This window comes from Asterias amurensis, chromosome 16, assembly GCF_032118995.1.
Source record: "Asterias amurensis chromosome 16, ASM3211899v1".
Classification (NCBI taxonomy): domain Eukaryota; kingdom Metazoa; phylum Echinodermata; class Asteroidea; order Forcipulatida; family Asteriidae; genus Asterias; species Asterias amurensis.
In genome coordinates, this window is record NC_092663.1 from 14,245,967 (window position 1) to 14,264,757 (window position 18,791).

An 18,791-nucleotide genomic window follows, 5' to 3' on the forward strand; every position below is an offset into this window, starting at 1 on the left:
ATGTAGTTGTTGCCAACAGCATTGAATCAAGAGTACATGGGAGACAGAACCTCCCGCGGACAGGTTTTCAAGAGACACCAGCACCATAAATCTTAGAGGTTGTGCTCGTGTTATTTTCGTGCACAATTTCAGGCCTTTCCCCATTGTTTATTATTAGTAACGGCTTAAATATCATGTGCTGAAGTATTGACTCATGGGCGAACATATTATTTGCATTCATCGAGGGGTTTCAGACGTTACCGGGCACTAAGGTATCCATTACGGGTTTATTACCCCGGGCATCATGTTCGGCAGTATGTCCTCGCAGTGACAGGAAATTAAATTTGTTTTATATAACATTAAAACGTGTAAGGAAAGTTGCCTTGGCAGTATTTCAATTCCCGTTGCTGGTATAATATTATTAAAAAATGTCACATGATTATATGCTCTTTTTTTCCAGGGTTGTATCGTAAAACTTTGATTTTTTTTTTTTTTTTTTTTTTTTTTTTTGACGAATCAAAGAAACTGTTTAAAGTTAATTTGTTTATATACTTTTTTAAATCAACAAATAGACGATGCATTCTGGGCCTTTATGTAATTATTTCCATAGCAGCACCAGCATAATTAAAGGCAGTGGACACTGTTGGTAATTACTCAAAATAATTAAAAGCATAAAACCTTACCTGATCGAGTAATGGGGGAGGTTGGTAGTATAAAACATTGTAAGAAACGGCTCCCTCTGAAGTGGAGTAGTTTTCGAGAAAGGAGTAATTTTCCACGAATTTGATTTGGAGACCTCAGGTTTAGAATTTGAGGTCTCGAAATCAAGCATCTGAAAGCACACAACTTCGTGTGACAAGGGTATTTTTTCTTTCATAGTTATATATCCCGCAACTTCGACGACAAATTGAGTTCAAATTGTCACAGGTTTGTTATTTTATGCATATAAAGTGTTGAGATACAGTGAGAAGAATGGTCTTAGACAATTACCAATAGTGTCCAGGGTCTTTAAAGGCAGTGGACACTGGTGGTAACTACTCAAAATAATTATTTACATAAAACCTTTCTCGGTGACGAGTAATGGGGAGAGGTTGATGGTATAAAACATTTTGAGAAACGGCTCCTTCTTGATTTCGAGACCTCAGATTTAGAACTTGAGGTCTCGAAATCAACCATCTAAACACGCACAACTTCGTGTGACAAGGGTGTTTTTTCTTTCATTATTATCTCTCAACTTCGTTGACAGATTGAGCTCAAATTTTCACAGGTGAGTTATTTTATACATTATGTTGAGATACACTAACTGTGAAGGCTAGTCTTTGACAATTACCAATAGTGTCCACTGCCTTTAAAAGATACCAGATGGGATTTTGGCTGCTGCTTGTTTTCCTTTATACTCTTCCCGTCCCCCGCCTTTTAATTTTTTCTTATTTCCCCCTTTTTCATCTTCTTTCTATTTATATCTCATCATCACAGCAACCCACCTGCCATGTAAATTCTCTTTCCTAGTTCAGTGTTGAGCATCGGTATCACTCAGTAACGACCCGCGTGGATAATAAATCTGTTTGTTTCCGATTCAGTCGGCGAAATGGGAATTCGTAAATGACTCTCCGAGATGCATCGCAGCTCGCACACAGACACCACCGCACGGTCAATTTCAAAATTAATACTGGGCCATGATTTGTTTAGCTCGCTCGGCACGCACCGCTAAGCTGGATTGGAAAGGATCGTCCGAACAAAGTTTAAGTTTGTGAAAGACCACTCACTTCTAACTTCGTGTATCCCAACAAATGTATACAATTATATACCTGTGAAAATTTGGGCCGAATTGGTCACCGAATTAATTTGCAAGAGAATAATGACTCATAATAAAAGGCTTCAGCTGAAGTCTTTTATAATTTGATTTAGAAATTAACTCTTTCTCAAAAACTACTTTACTTCAGAGGGAGCCGTTTCTCACTATGTTTTATACTAGCAACGACAGCTCCCTGTTGCTCGTATAAAAAAGTAAGTTTTTATGCTAACAAATATTTTGAGTAATTACCAATAGTGTTCAGTGCCTCGAAGTCAATATTGTATACCTACGGGCTTTGCGAGACAAACAAACTCTCTGTGAGTCCACTTGATGCCTATATATTGCTATTATGGAAATTGACCGGCATAGAACAAGGCAAGAGTGTCGCGTGAAGAACTAGAGATACACGGTCTTCAAATTGACCTTATCAGGGGACCTTATCCATTGACGTCATCAAGGGCCGAGCGGCCACCTTAGAGGTAAACCGATGAGGAATTATTGGAAACACACAGATGTGTACGTGCGGCGCATGTGAATGGTCAATGAAAATCCCTCTTTGATCTGAGCCGAGGGCGCTCTGCTCAAATAAATTGCTAACTTGTGAAATGCGCTTAAAGGCACTGGACACTCTGGTGATTCGATCTCAGTTAGTATAAACATTTACTTGGTAACGAGCAATGGAGAGCTGTTGACGGTATACAACTATTTGAGAAACGGCTCCCTCTGAAGTAACGTAGTTTTTTAGAAAAGAGATATCTTCTCCAAATATTGAAATTATTTTATTAGTCTGTTTTTTTTTTGGTTTTTTTTGGAGTCAAAAATTTGTTTTTTATTTAGCAGCCTGTGTTCTGGCAATAAATTACCCAAATGTACAAATTCAATTTCAATGGATATTATTTGATGTTAATCCTTCTTTTAAAATACCTTTCCTATATTTGTTTCAAAACAAACGTCTTTAATATATAGCCTAAAGTGCTTAAATCAAGAAAAGGCAGCGTGCCCCTTTAAGACCAATCAATTACTTTTCTTGGCAGCCCCTTTCTCTTTATCATAATATAAAGATAGAAATGAAGGCACATAATTTGTATGCAAGTAGGTTTGAACACAAAAAAGCTGCGTCTGGAATTACTGACACTGTAAACACAGGGAGACATTTTGACGATGTTTCTCTGATCCTTAGGGAGATGTGTTGGCCTACAGTTGCAGTGGTCAATAACTTCTCTAGTGGATCTCAAGTAAATATTTATCCTGCGTTAATAAAAAATAAGGAGGCTTGAAGGCATGATGAAAGGCAGAGGACACTATTGGTAATTACTCAAAATAATTATCAGCATAAAACCTCAACTGGTAACGAGTAATGGGGAAAAGTTGATAGTATAAAACATTGTGAGAAACGGCTCCCTCTGAAGTGACGCAGTTTTCAAGAATGAAGTAAATGTCCACGAATTTGATTTCGAGACCTTAGGTTTAGAATTTGAGGTCTCGAAATCAAGCATCATAAAGCACAAATTCGTGTGACGGAGGGTGTTTTTTCTTTCATTATTATCTCGGCAACTTCGACGACTGATTGAGCTCAAATTTTCACGGGTTTGTTATTGTATGCATATGTTGAGATACACCAACTGTGAAGACTAGTCTTTGACAATTATCGATAGTGTCCACTGTCTTTGAAGGCAGTGGACACCATTGGTAATTATTAAAATATTTATTAGCATGAAACCTTACTTGGTAACGAGTAATAAGGAGAGGATGATAGTATAAGACATTGTGAGAAACGGCTCCCTCTGAAGTGACGCAGTTTTCGAGAAAGAAGTAATTGTCCGCGAATTTGATTTCGAGACCTTAATTATAGTTTAGAATTTGAGGTCTCGAAATCAAGCATCTGAAAGCACACAACTTCGTGTGACAAGGGTCGTTTTTTTTTTCGTTCATAGTTATCTCGCAACTCCGACGACCAATCAAGCTCAAATTTTCACAGGTTTGTTATTTTATGCATATGCTGAGATACACCAAGTGAGAAGACATGTCTTTGACAATTACCAACAGTGTCCAAATGAAGGTTTGCACACACCAATAATAACACTTTCACTTTTTGTTCTTGTTGATAATAGGCCTAATTCATTTCAATATTTCAAAACCAGTCTGACTTCGCGAGTTAAATTCTATAAATCGGCCATGGTGGCTTTGAATAACGGGGCACATTTATGACTCGCATGAATGCTCTGAAAATAATTGTAAAATTGAGGCTTCAATAAATATTAAAATTGAGGCTTCAATAGTAGTGGCGTAGTTCACCTCTTTTATTTGTAGTACTTTTGAATGTAAAATTGTTGTAATTCAGTCTTTGTGCTGCGAGGCCAGTTTTTACCAACATTTTATCTATCTTATAATGCTTTCCGCATGATGCACTTTTTAAAAAGAATCTGGAAATAGTTTTCTGTGAGGAAAACAAAATCAAATCATTTCCATTTTTTGTCAACCACAGAATTTGATAACAAAGGGGAGAAATGAGCAGGCCTGCGTCGTTCGGCCAACCAGTTCGCTAATTTGCATTCAAGAGAAATGGTAAAGAATTTTGTTGGTTCTCGCTCTACATTTTTTTCTTCATCTAACCTGAATCATACATGCCTTCATTAAAGGCACAGTGTACCTCTGGTTTTGGGAACCTTTTGAGTGTTAACATTATTAATGATGCACACAATACTTATAGACGTGTACAATAAAACTAACATGTGAAAGTTTAATTTCTAAAGGTGTCGCGTTTTTGACGCATCGCCGAAAAATTGAGCGAATAATCATGCTCATGCAGGAAGAATAATCCCTAAGTAATAGGGATACCTGGGAACTTGAGAAGCGTCACTGCAGTACTGCTTCTCAGATTCAAGTTTCGGGACATAACAGAAACGTATTAACCAGATCATAACTGGTTAAGGGGATTTTACATGCTAAAATAATGTTGGTCTTTTGAGACGAATTATTTTGTGACTTGTTTTACTCATTGTCAAAAACTACACAACCGTGAGTAATATTTGAAGGGACGCTTTCCACTATCATTATCTTCAAACCCTGTAAGTTTAATGTAAATCTGTGGACACTTTGAAAAAGTACCCAAATCTTTTAAAGGCACTAGACAATTTGTAAGAATTAAATATTTTTATCATAAAAACTTACTTGGTATATATAACGAGCAATGGGGAGCTGTTGATAGTATCAAACATTGTGAGAAACGTCTCCCTCTGATGAAGTAACAGTTTTTGAGAAAGAGGTGATTTCTCACTCAAATTTTAAAAGACTTAAAGCCTTAGCCTTTAATTATGCATCTGAATTCACACAATGTGTGCAGCAAGGGTGTATTTTCTTTCATTTTTCTCTTACATCTTCGTTGACCAAAATTGAGACAACATTTTCGCAGATTTGTTATTCTATGCATATGTTGAGAAACACTAAGAAAGAATACTGGTCTTTGTTAATATTATCAAATGTGTCCAGTGTCTTTAAAGCCATTATACACTTTCGGAACAGAAAAAAAAGTTCACAGATTTACAAATAAGTTACAGAGTTTACAGAAGGTAATGGTGAAAGACTTCTCTCAAAATATTATTCCATGAAATGCTTTACTTTTTGAGAAAACAATAAAACAATTAGCATTTCTCGATATCGAGAATTACGGATTTATTTTAAACACATGTCATGACATGCGCGAAACGTGCAGAAACAAGGGTGGGTTTTCCCGCATATTCTCCCGACTCCGATGACCGATTGAGCCTAAAATTTCACAGGTTTGTTGATTTATAATATAAGTTGTGATACACGAAGTGTGGGTCTTTTGACAATACTGTTTACCGAAAGTGTCCAATGGCTTTAAGAGGAGAAAAGTGTAATAAAAGTACGAGGATTGTGAGTCTGCTTCTTCCGGCGAATTACTCATCGGCTTAAGTTCACTCCAAGTAAATTGAAAAAGTAGCACGTATCAGGGGATTTGTGTCTCTTGAGGATGAGGTTTATGTGCTTTCAGCGAAGGTCGCAAAAATGGGGGGGGGGGGGGGGGGAGATGTAAGACGTCATGTAACACCGAAGTAATCTTTTCCATGGTGCGCTTTACATTAGTAAAACATGTGGGGGGGGGGGGGGCTCCCAAACTGAGATTAAGGACGACGTTTCGGTGAGAATGATGTCTAGATTTAACTAGCGACTTGATGATGTATTAACCCTGTGTTTGCACGAAGCTACACTCGTACATCGGGAGATTAAATTAAAACTCGATATTCCAACTTGGTCCCGGAAGCAGTTTTTTTCCTGTACACCGAAATTGTCACTGTCGTCGTGCTTTTCAATAAGGATTGTTTTTCTTCTTATAAATCGATTTCAAAAAAGGAATCTTAAAACAAAATATCAGGAATTTTTTTCAGGGTGGCATATACTTAAGAAAAAAACTGCGTCATGGATGTTCTAATTCACGCGAGACTTGCACAACCTCTCACACTGCCTCAAATAATATTACATAAACTTAAAATCTACCCACCATTAGCCAGTTGATCGGTTGATCCGTAGCGTTAGGCACCACCGTCATCATACCCACTTGAGGTCCCGCTGGAGCGGGGCGGAAGTATGGATGGGTGGGGCCGGATGCAGCCACGAAGAGAAACGTGGCGACGTTGAAGGGTAGGTTGAAGGCAGGTATGCCCCACTGGCCAAGGAGATTGCCGAGTGCGCTGGAGAGGAACACGCTGTGTGGTGGGAGATGGAGTAGATGTATCACATTGTTATTGCAGTCTCAAAGAAATGTTAGTGGAGGATCGGTGATAATATTTCAAAATCGTGTCAAGCCAAACAGACTATGCAGAACGGATTTGTAGTAAAACCGAGGACTTCCCAAGTTAACTATTTTCTTTTGTTAAAGACACTGGGGTCGATTTCACAAAGAGTTAGGACTCGTCTTATCTCGAGTTAGGACGAGTAACTCGTCCTAACTTAGGATTAATCTTAATGTCTGCGTGCTACAGTGCAGGGTTGGGACTAAGTCCTAAGATTAGTCTGAAGTTAGGAAGAGTTTTGTGAAACCGACGGCAGGTCACCCTAGGTCATTGTCACAGATCTGAACTCTTATTGGCGTATCTCAACATATATGCATAACATAACCAATCATAACCAAGTTGCAAGAGAATTGTACAAGAAAGAAATACTATTGTTGCTCAAACTTGTGTTCTTCGCTGCTTTCAGATGCCTAAAAAGACTCAAGGCCTGAACGTCTTGAAATATTTGAGTGAACAATTACCCCTTTCTCAAAAACTACTTCAGAGGGAGTTCTACTTTCAACGGTTTTCTGTTGGTCGTTACCGAGTAAGTTTTTTATTACTTACAATCGAGTAGTTACCAATAGGTTCCAGTGCCTTTAAAAGTTCTCTGTTTTGATGATCGAATGAGAAACATTACATAAAAACATCTAACATTCGGGCTTTATTTTTTGTTTTGAATAATTTGAGCATGAAGTGTATAGTTAAAGGCGGTACAGCGTGAGTGACAGAGAGAATCATCTACCACTCAATAGACCGTATTATAGGTATACCTCTTTGCTGCTATGCAAGTCGCCATCTTGTAGGTCAAACCGATGCGCGTCTAAACGCGTTCATCAAAGAAACACGCAGCACGCAGCATTCCCGGTTTGATTTCTACGGCACAAGCACGCACACCCACACGCACACGCTAGCAGACGCCATCTTGTAGGGCAAATATTTGAACGGTGACGTCATATGCAAGTATATGGAAGAGTAGGGACGACAGAGTAGGGTTCAACTCCGGAACACTATCGTGGAAGAATAGGATTTAACTCCGGAACACGTATCGTTTGTGACCAGGATTGCACTTCCGTACGTTTTTAAAGCCCTCTTTAATGGGTCCAGCATGGCTTGTGAGATACAGCGATTAAGTTCACGCACTATTAAACAGCTACACAACCACCGTATAATGTGATTACAGTTTCATTGGGAAAAGTGATGATAGTTTGTTTTCCAACAGTGGATCGTCTCATTTTTCTTTCGATGTAATGTAACAACTGTTGCTTCAGCACGAAGAAGTCAAAAGTTTATCTACCCATAATACACAATACAAGTAACATGGGAAAATTTCATTTAAAAATGTGGTAAATTAATTGGCAAAAAAATAATTCGCATCAGTTGAAATGTGCTCAACCCCTTCGAAACGTTCGCTGCAAAAAAAAAAAAACACATTGTGACGTATCGCATTCGAACTCGCAGGAAGTATAAAACGGGCTGTATAGGTCGAGTGGCGATATAAGTCTTCAACAGTCAGTGGCTACTGGCGTTAGTGTTTGCATATTATAGAAAGGACCATGCTCATGTGCCATATGGTACATACAGCTAAGTACTCAGTCTAGGGTTAAAGATACTAGACACTATTGGTAATTGTCAAAGACCAGTCTTCTTATCTTGGTGTATCGCAACCTGTGCATAAAATAACAAACCTGTTAAAATTTGAGCTCGATTGGTCGTTAGAGTTGCGAGATAACTATGAAAGAAAAACACACCCTTGTCACACGAAGTTGTGTGCTTTCAGATGCATGATTTCAAGACCTCAAATTCTAAACTTGAGGTCTCGAAATCAATTGTGGAAAAATACTTCTTTCTCGAAAACTACGTCACTTCAGAGGGAGCCGTTTCTCACAATGTTTTATACTATCAACCTCTCCCCATTAATCGTAACCAAGTGAGGTTTTATGCTGATAATTATTTTGAGTTATTACCAATAGTGTCCACTGCCTTTAAGCTGTAGATTTGGTTTTCAAGTCAATATGCAGCACCTATAGATATAGCCTGACATTTTAAAATCGTAGCACGTGGACATAAGTGTAGCCCATTCAAGTAGGCTGTATATTTGATTTTACTTTATACAATTATAATCATGGATAGTATACTTACTGTACACCGTAAACTGTATTGGAATACATGTGAAATGTTTTGTATGTCGAACAGCGATCTTTTTTATTTGTGTAGAGAGGCCAAGTGCTGGAAAGAACCTTTCCTTAAAGGCACTGGGGTGGCAAAGAGTTAGGACTAGTCTTATCTCGAGTTAGGACCAGTAACTCGTCCTAACTTAGGACTATCCATGCAATTTGTATATCTCCTAAAACTAGTCCTAAGTTAGGGTAAGTCCTAACTCTTTGTGAAATCCACCCCTGGACACCTTTGGTAGTTGACAAAGACCAGTGTTCTCACTTGGTGTATCCCAACATACATACATAATGATTATGTCTGTGAAAATTTGGGCTCAATTGGTCAACGCAGTTGCAAGATAATAACGGCCAAAAAACACATCCTTGTTGCACACATTAATTGTGTGCTTTCAGATATAAAAAGGCTTTTGGTCTGCTGAAGTTTTTTATCTGAGTGAGAAAATAACCTCTTTCTCAAAACTACGTTTCTTCAGAGGGAGCTGTTTCTCACAATGTGTTATACTATCAACCTCTCCCCATTACTCGTTACTAAGTAAGGTTTTATGCTAATAATTATTTTGAGTAAATACCAGTAGAACTGGGGGCCAGTCACAAACAATAAACACTAAATAGTATTTTTTAGCATTTTTTAGCCAAATGAGCAAGATTGCATTTTTAAATTGCAGTCTATATTCCAGTAGTTTTTCTTTTTATTAAATTTTATAGCAGCAGTAGTGTCTATTTCAGAAGCAGGCAGATGAGTTCCTTGCGAATTAAATTAAGACTAAAAGCTTGGGAAGGTCAACCATTCGGTAATTTGATTAAATTAAACGTCAATTGTGCAGCTATTTGTTATTGATATTCAATGCACTGGGGGCAGGTGCGACAATGGATCGGAACTGACTGTTATAAAACATAAAAGACAATTAGATTTAAATTGTATATATATCTCGGCCTGACGTACGTTTTAAATTACGAACATTGTCGAGCGGGCCCGAGAACTGCCGATGGGCGATTCCGTTGGTAAAGTTAGATGTATAAACCGTGTATAAATCTCGTCATGATGACCAAACGAACACTGCCGAGCAAGACCGAGAACTGTCGATGAGCGATTCGTTCAAATTTGTTATATTTTACCCGTGTATATCTCGGCATTACGTTCGTTTTTTTCTGACGAATTTTGCCGAACAAGACCGATAACTGTCGATGAGCGATTCGTTCAAATTTGTTTTATTTTACCCGTGTATATCTCGGCACTACGTTCGTTTTATCTGACGAATTTCGCCGAGCCAGACCGAGAACTGTCGATGAGCGAATTATTGCTAAATTTAGAGTGTGAATACCACGGCATGGCTCTCGTTTCAACAGACGAACTTTCCCATCAAGCAAGCCCAAGATCCGCGACGAGCATTTTTGATGGCCAAATGAATAAATTTCTGTCATTGGCTGATATATAGGGCCTAATGATAGTTACAATGCATGCAAGTACACGGCGTGTAAATATCCATTGTTTGACATCAAGTATAGACTATAGCCCTATAATGGCAGCGAATGCAAGGGGTTGTTTGTGAAAGATAGACTGGTCCCCTGTGAAAGACAGGCACCGATCTTGCGGGCCCAATGATTTGCTAAAAAACAATTATTTCATTAGGTTATGTCATTATTTCATGCCCAGCTCCACTGCCCCTGCCAAAGAAGAGCAAACAAACATACAAACGACCAAGCAAAACAAAACAAACAACCACAAACAATACAAAACACCAACCTGAATACAGCGAATAGGGCGACTGGCAGCAGGAGCCACGCCTGCCAGTCGAGCATACCGGTCAACGCCGGTATCACCAAGCCGGTCAGTAGACCCTGAAACGCCACCCCACCGCTATCCACGCCCCCTCTCGGCTGCCTCATTGCCATGGCAGTCAGCTGGGCCACAACGAGTCCCAAGATACCACATAATGCCTGCCAGGGATTCTGAACGAACAAAGCTACCATGATGATCAGCCCGCTGATTGGGTTGTTCAAAAAGATGGGCTGTCCGAAACCACGGCAGCAAGCGTTCAGGAATCGTACTGGGCACGGCTTCGTTGCGACCCACCGGTCCAGGGGCTCCACGGTCCCCGTAAAGTAAGCAGTGAAACCGACGAGGCGGGCCATGGTAGTCTTGGCCTCGGTCGTTTCACCGTGACCGAGTTCTGTTGCCATCCACAAGGTTTGATTGGCGGGTCTTGTTGAACCCTCAGTCCTTCAGCACTTCAGTCCTGAAAATGGAACCATTAGAGTTTTTGTTATCACTTTAAAACTTTGGTAAAAATGTACAACCGGTACCCACCATACAGATTCAAGGCAGTGCATGCAGCTAGCTAGGCTATCATTTTGGCGTGAGACGGTGTTATTAATAAGGAGCGCACGGTGTTTACAAAATACGCGCCCAATGATACCACGCATCTCTACGCGCCATAGACCTTTTCGCAAATACTGGGGTGCGCGCGTAAAGCTTGGAATTAGGTGCATTGTGGTCTAGCTGATTACAAATTTGATTCATATATATCCCACAATGCACCTCATTCAACAGTCTGCGCTTGCGCATTGGTATTTGCGATAAGGTCTATTTGATTCTAAGAGACCCTTCTCCTATGACGTCACTTCTTTGCTACACGCCATGCATGCTAAATAGGGTCAATATTTCACCTCGGCTGAACAAAAAATATATCTACACTTTTCCTCTATAATTTCACAAAACACGAAGATTAACACGAGTTGTCAATGTCACAAATCGATTAATGTATATTTTGTAATGGCACTTTGCTTAGCAATTAAAGTAACACGTTGCCTTGGATTGGTCGAGTTGGTCTTTGAAAAGCGTTTGTAACCGTTTTTTATAAAATGCATATGATTAGAAAGATGTTTTAAAAGTAGAATACAATGATCCACACAAACATGCCTCGAAATTGCACGGTTTTCCTTTTACCTCGTCGACTAACACGGTCGGCCATTTATGGGAGTCAAATTTTTGACTCCCAATGGCCGACCGTGTTAGTTCGCACAGTATTTGGAAAACCACGCAATTTCGAGGCAAACTTGTGTGGATCATTGTATTCTACTTTTAAAACATCTTTCCAACCATATGCATTTTATAAAAAACGGTTACAAACGCTTTTTATAGACCAACTCGTCCGATCCAAGGCAACGTGTTCCTTTAAGAGTGATTTGCAGTTAATACCAATCTTTAGCTCTTTGTTAACCCGAGCCCCGGAGTGCTCATTTACGGTTTGGACAAAGGGTAAAACAAAGAAGGGAAAATACAATGGTCTCCTGAGGGGACTTCTTATGACTGGGGCGCTCCACAAGAAATGGTGATGCTATAATGAGAACTCTTTCTTGGTAGACTTTTGAACAGGGGAGGGATTTCTTTTCAGCCTGCAATATGTATAAATGGGCATGGGTTAAATACTAGAAATGCTGATTCTCTTAATGTTGTTCTCCCTAAGCCTTACATGGAAGGTTTTAGGCAATCTTTTAATTAATCTGGTGCTGCTATATGGAATAAGTTACCAACTGAGGCCCAAAATGCATCGTCTATTGGTGGTTTTAAAAATATTCGAGATAGAAGTAATTTTCCACGAATTTGATTTCGAGACCTCAAGTTTAGAATTCGAGGTCTCGAAATAAACCACAACTTCGTGTGAAAAGGGTGTTTTTTTCTTTTATTATTATCTCGAAACTTCGATGACCGATTGAGCTAAAGTTTTCACAGGTTAGTTATTTCTTGCTTATGTTGAGATACACCAGCTGTGAAGGCTAGTCTTTGACAATTACCAATAGTGTCCACTGCCTTTAAAGACACTGGACACTATTGGTAATTGTCAAAGACAAGTCTTCTAACTTGGTGTATCTCAACATATGCATGAAATAACAACCTGTGAAAATTTGAGCTCAACTGGTCGTCGAAGTTGCGAGATAATAATGAAAAAATAGAACACAATTATTGTCACACGAACTTGTGTGCTTTTAAATGCTTCATTTCGAAACCTCAAAATCTAATTCTGAGGTCTCAAAATCAAAGTCGAAAACTACGTTACTTCAACGGGAGCCGTTTCTCACAATGTATTGTACTGCCAACAGCTCGCCATTACTCGTTACCAAGTAAGGTTTATGAGAATAACTGAGCAGCTACCAATCGTGTCCACGGAAGGCTTAGCCTACATACATTTTAAAAATCAAAAGGTACCTTGCCCTTAAAAGCAATCATGAACCACACGACATGTTGCACGACAATGTTCAATGAAGAATACTGACACTATGTTGTCATGGAAACCAACCAAATCCAATCAAAGTGCTCAATCACCAGGGAAAACCAATAATGAACAATGACAACCTAATTATTTTTGTTTGAGACGCATACTGAAAAAAAGTGTGGATAATAAACGCTAAGCGGACCCTCAGGAATACTTACCTTGTTTTCGTATGAAATTATAGTATGACGGCCCTACAGAATGAATTTAGCGCTGAGCCAATTTACCTTTTTACTCAACGTGTTAGTAGGAAAAACAAACGAGGATGAGAATGCGTTTTAAAATGTTCACTTAATTACATCCCGTTTGTACTTTGATTATCTTATTAGCTTGTATTTTAGGCCTATATGGTTTTCATATAAGCTTAAGTAGTAGTCAAGTCTAATTTCTATACCATCCGCCCTGGTAATAGTTAAAAAGCAGGACAGTTCTTCTCAGAACTGAGAAGTCTCCTGAACCTCCGATTATCTACTCCGCGGCAGTATAATAAAGCTAGACAGTTCTCTAAGAACAGACTCTACCTGGCAAGTAGATACACACATGGTGTTACCGCAAACCAAATATACATTGATACCTCATCATGCAAAGCCTCAAATCCTATGTGTATATGGTTTTCCTTTACAATCGGGATATAATTGGTAATGCATGGATTGTACATGACGTCATTGACCGCCATCTTTGATGAAACGTGCACGCGTGAAAGACTTTCCTAGTCTGAGAGTTGTGTTGTACGCAGGCCGTAGATCAGACGGGGTTACTTTTCCATTGCTGTGTCGGTGAGTCGACTCTTATAAAGTTTAAGTAAGCTGCCAGCCGTCGATTTTACCAAACGCTCCCTAACTTAGGATTAATCTTAGGACTTAAGACGAGTTAAGTTCCGTAATCTTATTATAAGCCGAGTTTTCTCGTCTTATTAAAACTCGAGATAATAGTAATTCTAGCGCTTTGTGAAATTGAGCACAGCAAGTCGTCCCGCGCATAGAGAGTGAATGGTACGAATTTTCTTGAGCGCCGTATTCTGTGTGTTGCGTTTTTGATCGGAATTGAACTTTGCAATGATAACATTAAACAGGCAATAATCCCATAAAGCGTCCAGTGAACTTATCGTGTTCTTTAATATTTTGTAAGAGATTATGTACATGTACACAAAACATGTTAACATCAAAAATAGCTGTTCACTGGAGGTTTTGTTGGTAGCCACAAATCATATTTTGAAGTTGTTATGGCAGCGAACTGCCGGTTATCAACGGGTTAATACGGATGCACTCCATTCACAAAAATCACGCTATTTAAATGTGTTGTTTTGTCATCGCTCATCATAATTCGAGGTCGTTTACAAAACACGAAGATAAAGAGCAAACTACGGATTGTTCTTCTTAATTCTTAATTCTGTTCAGCACAGCAGGTTGGATATAGATTGGCAGATGTTTCGACGACCATTTGGCGTTTTGTCTGAAAAGGCACTGGCCGGAACATGCCGATATGCGCAGTGTCAACACACGTATTAATTACGATTCCGAAACAACGGCAAGTCAACTGCTGTTTGACATCCTCCCTACCCGACGGATGTTTTGTGTCCTTCGGATGCGTTCATACAACGTTGCAAGATGCTTTTGTGGTAAATACTATAGTACGTGAAGGCTGCCTTCGATCTTTAAAAAAAATACCCAAAGGGGTAGAAATAATCGAATTGCTGACCTTTCTCCCTGCTGTAAGAATTATCAATGCTCAATATTGCCGTGTCCATTTTGTTTTGCTTTTGGCAGAAAAAGTGAGCGTCATTTGTCGCCTGAGCAGCTTCGATGAAATTTGATCATGTTGTGATTTTCTCTCGTCACCAAACAAAACGGTCCTTGTCATTCGGGGTAAAATTTCCGAAATAATTAAGGCAACCAAACCGCACTGACTGCATTCACAGGGAACAATTCGGCCGCATTGGACAATTACCACCCGAACATAGGCAAGTTTTTTTTAGCCAGGGTTCGGTAAAAAGGTATCAACATTACTGGAAATTTTAAAACTGCGTTTTTAAATTGTTTATTTACAATTCATTAAAAGGCGCTGGACGCGTTTGGTAATATTGTCAAAGACCAGTATTCTCACTTGGTGTATCCCAACACAATGTATAAAATGACAAGCCTGTGAAAAAATGGGCTCAATTGGTCATCGAGGTTGCCAGGAGATGATGACAGAAACACACACACTTGTTGTAAATTTGAGTGCTTTCAGCTTTAAATAAAAGACTTTCAGCTTAAATTGTTTATATTTAGTGAGATAATTATTTTTTACATTACTTCAGAGGGAGCCGTTTCTCACAATGTGTTATATACTCTCAGCAGCTCTCCGTTTCTCGTTACCAATTGTTAGTTTTTATGCTAACATTTTGAACATGTATAAAACAAAAATTGAACGATAAAATATGGTGTCCAAATTGAAAACAGTGTGTCCAAAAGACACACAGATGTCCCTAGGAAAAATAATGAGAACAACTGAAATGTGAATGAATTTTGCTTATTGAACATTACCTGGAACTGCTGTGTAGTTTCCTGGCTTTATTGCCTCGTGTGAATGAGACCGGTCTAATGAGTATGATGGTATACATAAAACTAGCACCCTCATTTGTTGATCTTCAGTTATACACCATCATAGAGACCGGTGCCTAACAACAAAAGGGGTACACCTTAAAGGCAGTGCGGACACTATTGTAAATTACTCAAAATAATTATTAGCATAAAACCTCACTTGGTAAAGAGTGATGGAGAGATATTGATGGTATAAAACATTGCGAGAAACAGGTCCCTCTGAAGTGATGTAGTTTTCGAGAAAAACAATAATTTTCCACGAATTTGATTTCGAGACATCAGATTTAGAATTTGAGATTTCGAAATCAGCATCCGAGAGCACACAATTTCGTGTGACAATGATTAATTTCTTTCATTATTATCTCGCAACGACGACCGATTAAGCTAAAATTTTCACAGGTTTGTCATTGTATGCATATGTTGAGATACACCAAGTGAGAAGACTGATCTTTGACAATTACCAATAGTGTCCACTGTCTTTAAGTGTGACATCAGCATGGTCAAATAGAAATACATATATAGAGAGAGACATGGTCAGAAATCACATGCAGGAAATACAAGGGGGGGGTGGTAAACAATTAATACGGAGACAAAGGGGGTGGGGTTCACGGGTTGGTTTGAACATAAACAGATGGAAGCCCAGAATTTACAGGATCAAAGGTGGGACGGGGAGAAAAGGTAATTAATTTGTTAATGAGGCAGGCTATAACATGGAGGTAGAATTATGGTTATACCATAATGACCTCTGGGTTGTTAAAGAGTTTCAACAGCCAATTCTATTTGCTAAGCTGTAGTTTTACGGCGTTTATCTTATCTACATTTATCATAGTAAATAAAACATTCAGGTATTCTTTCCCTTTAAAGACATTTAACATGTAGTTCGAGCAATTAATCTCTTTATTGTTTATTTAGGATTTAAACATTGCAAACACTGGATACTGCTAATGACCTCACGGGCTTTGTCCAGAAGATTTTGCGAGATGTAGGTCTGTACAGTTCATAATGTACCTAATTACACTCTTATAAGGGACGGTATTGACAGAGGCATCTTGAATTCTCGTTTCCCATTCAGTTCAGTGTAATCATAGATGTAGATGTACAATAGATGTAGGTCTACTACATTCTGAAAGGGAAGGTACACGTTTGGTAATTAATACTCAATACTTAAAAACTGACTTGGTAACGAGCATTGGAGAGCTGTTGATAGTATAAAACATTGTGGGAAACGACTCCCTTTGAAGTAGCATTAGATTTTGAAATAGAGGTAATTTCTCACTAAAACAATAAATTACTTCTAGCTAGAATCATTTTATTCCTATCTGAAAGCACACAAATTCGTCCAAACAATGGTGTTTTTCCTTGCATCATTTTCTCCCAACTCAGATGACCAACTGAGCTCAAATTTACACAGGTTTGTTATTTATGCATATTTTGAGATACGCCATTGACAGTACCCAATAGTGTAGCCTCCGGTATCATACAGCATAGGCATCTTGATTTCTCGTTTCCCGTTCAGTTCTGTGTAATCATAGATGTAGATGTTTAGATGTAGGTCTATACAAATTCGCAATGTTCATAATTATATTCTTACAGGCACTGGACACCTTTGGTTAGTGTCAAAGACCAGTCTTCTCACTTGGTGTATCTCAACATATGCATAAAATAACCAACATTTGTAAGTTTGAACTCAACTAGTCGTCGAAATTGCGAGAGATTAATGGAAGAAAAAACACCCTTGTCGCACAAGTTGTGTGCTTTCAAATGCTTACATTCGAGATCTCAGCTTAGGTATCGAAATTCAATTCAAATATTTCAGTGAGAAATTACTTATTTCTCAAAAACTACGTTACTTCAGAGGGAGCCGTTTCTCACAATGTTTTATACTATCAACAGCTCTCCATTGCTCGTTACCAAGTAAGTTTTTTATGCTAAAAATTATTTTGAGTAATTACAAATAGTGTCTAGTGCATTTAAGGAGCTGCATCAACAGAATAGGCATCTTGTTTTCTTGTTTCCCATTCATTCGTTTTTTTTTTCATCACATCTTAAAGTCGGGCTGATATAAAAATAGCCTGGGGCCTGTACATGATTGGGAAATCGAATTGACATAGACACTGCGTATACAGGATACCTGACAGACGAACACGCTATGATCAATGTCTATATCTCTCAGTCTCTCACACAGATATAGTCTGAGAGATTCTGCCCCAGGGATAGTGGGAAACAATTATAGATGCTATACATAATTAATCACGATAAAAATAAAACGATGTTTAAAGGCAGTGGACACTATTGGTAATTACTCAAAATAATTATTAGCATAAAACCTTACATGGTGACGAGTAATGGGGAGAGGTTGATAATGTGAGAAACGGCTCCCTCTGAAGTCATGTAGCTTTCGAGAAAGAAGCAATTTTCCCACGAATTTGATTTCGAGACCTCAGGTTTAGAATTTGACGTCTCGAAATCAAGCATCTGAACGCACACAACTTCGTGTGACAATGGTGTTTTCTTTCCAAAAACATAAGTTACTTCAGAGGGAGCCGTTTTTCACAATGGTTTTTACTATATCAACAGCTCTCCATTGCTCGTCAGAAAGTAAGTTTTAATGCTAACAATTATGTTGAGACATTACAGGTAGTTCCCATTACTTTATGATGCTACGTACCGTGTATTCACCAACATAGGTTTTCAGTGCGTTGTAAGTAGACGACAAGACCAACGCAAGAAAGCTGCGCTCTTCACTGCCGCGTTCTTAAACTCTCACCTCGTGGTATAAGTTTATCCATACTATTTATGAACCGGACGTAAAGCATACTCGTATATAGAGAACCCCTCACCAGAATTCTCCAATCAATTCACAGAGTTCCTAGAGTTGTAAAGTCGAAGGTGAGGTTTCTTTATCAGGAGACAGTACGAGCCAGAAAAAAGGTGTTCCAAGTTCGGATGTTTTCAGTCGAGCGTGCTGGTCGCAGATTGCTGCGGGAGGAAAACTGTTTAATTACCAGCAGTAAGTGCAAGGACAAACCCGAACGAGTTTTATCAACGCACGTGTAAGCTATACCACACACCTAATTGACTTTACCTCATGAAGATGTAAGGAGAAACAACCAAGTGCAATGCAGACGACGTTTGTGCAACATTGCTCGTTGTTGTAGGTAATGATGGTTTGGTGAGAGATCATGCACTGGTTC

General features: G+C 38.9%; 1 protein-coding gene across 1 annotated transcript in view; it reads right to left on the minus strand.

The window, feature by feature from the left end:
- LOC139949229 (urea transporter 1-like) overlaps positions 1–11,093 on the minus strand; it is a 21,728-nt gene extending 10,635 nt beyond the window's left edge. The window contains exons 1-2 of the mRNA XM_071947622.1: positions 10,489–11,093; positions 6,297–6,501 (exon numbers count right to left, since the gene is read on the minus strand). Of these exons, the coding sequence (XP_071803723.1) occupies positions 6,297–6,501; positions 10,489–10,925 (642 nt within the window). The 5' untranslated portion in view covers positions 10,926–11,093. The remainder of the gene's footprint in view (positions 1–6,296; positions 6,502–10,488) is intronic.
- Between the last annotated feature and the right edge of the window lie 7,698 nt (positions 11,094–18,791).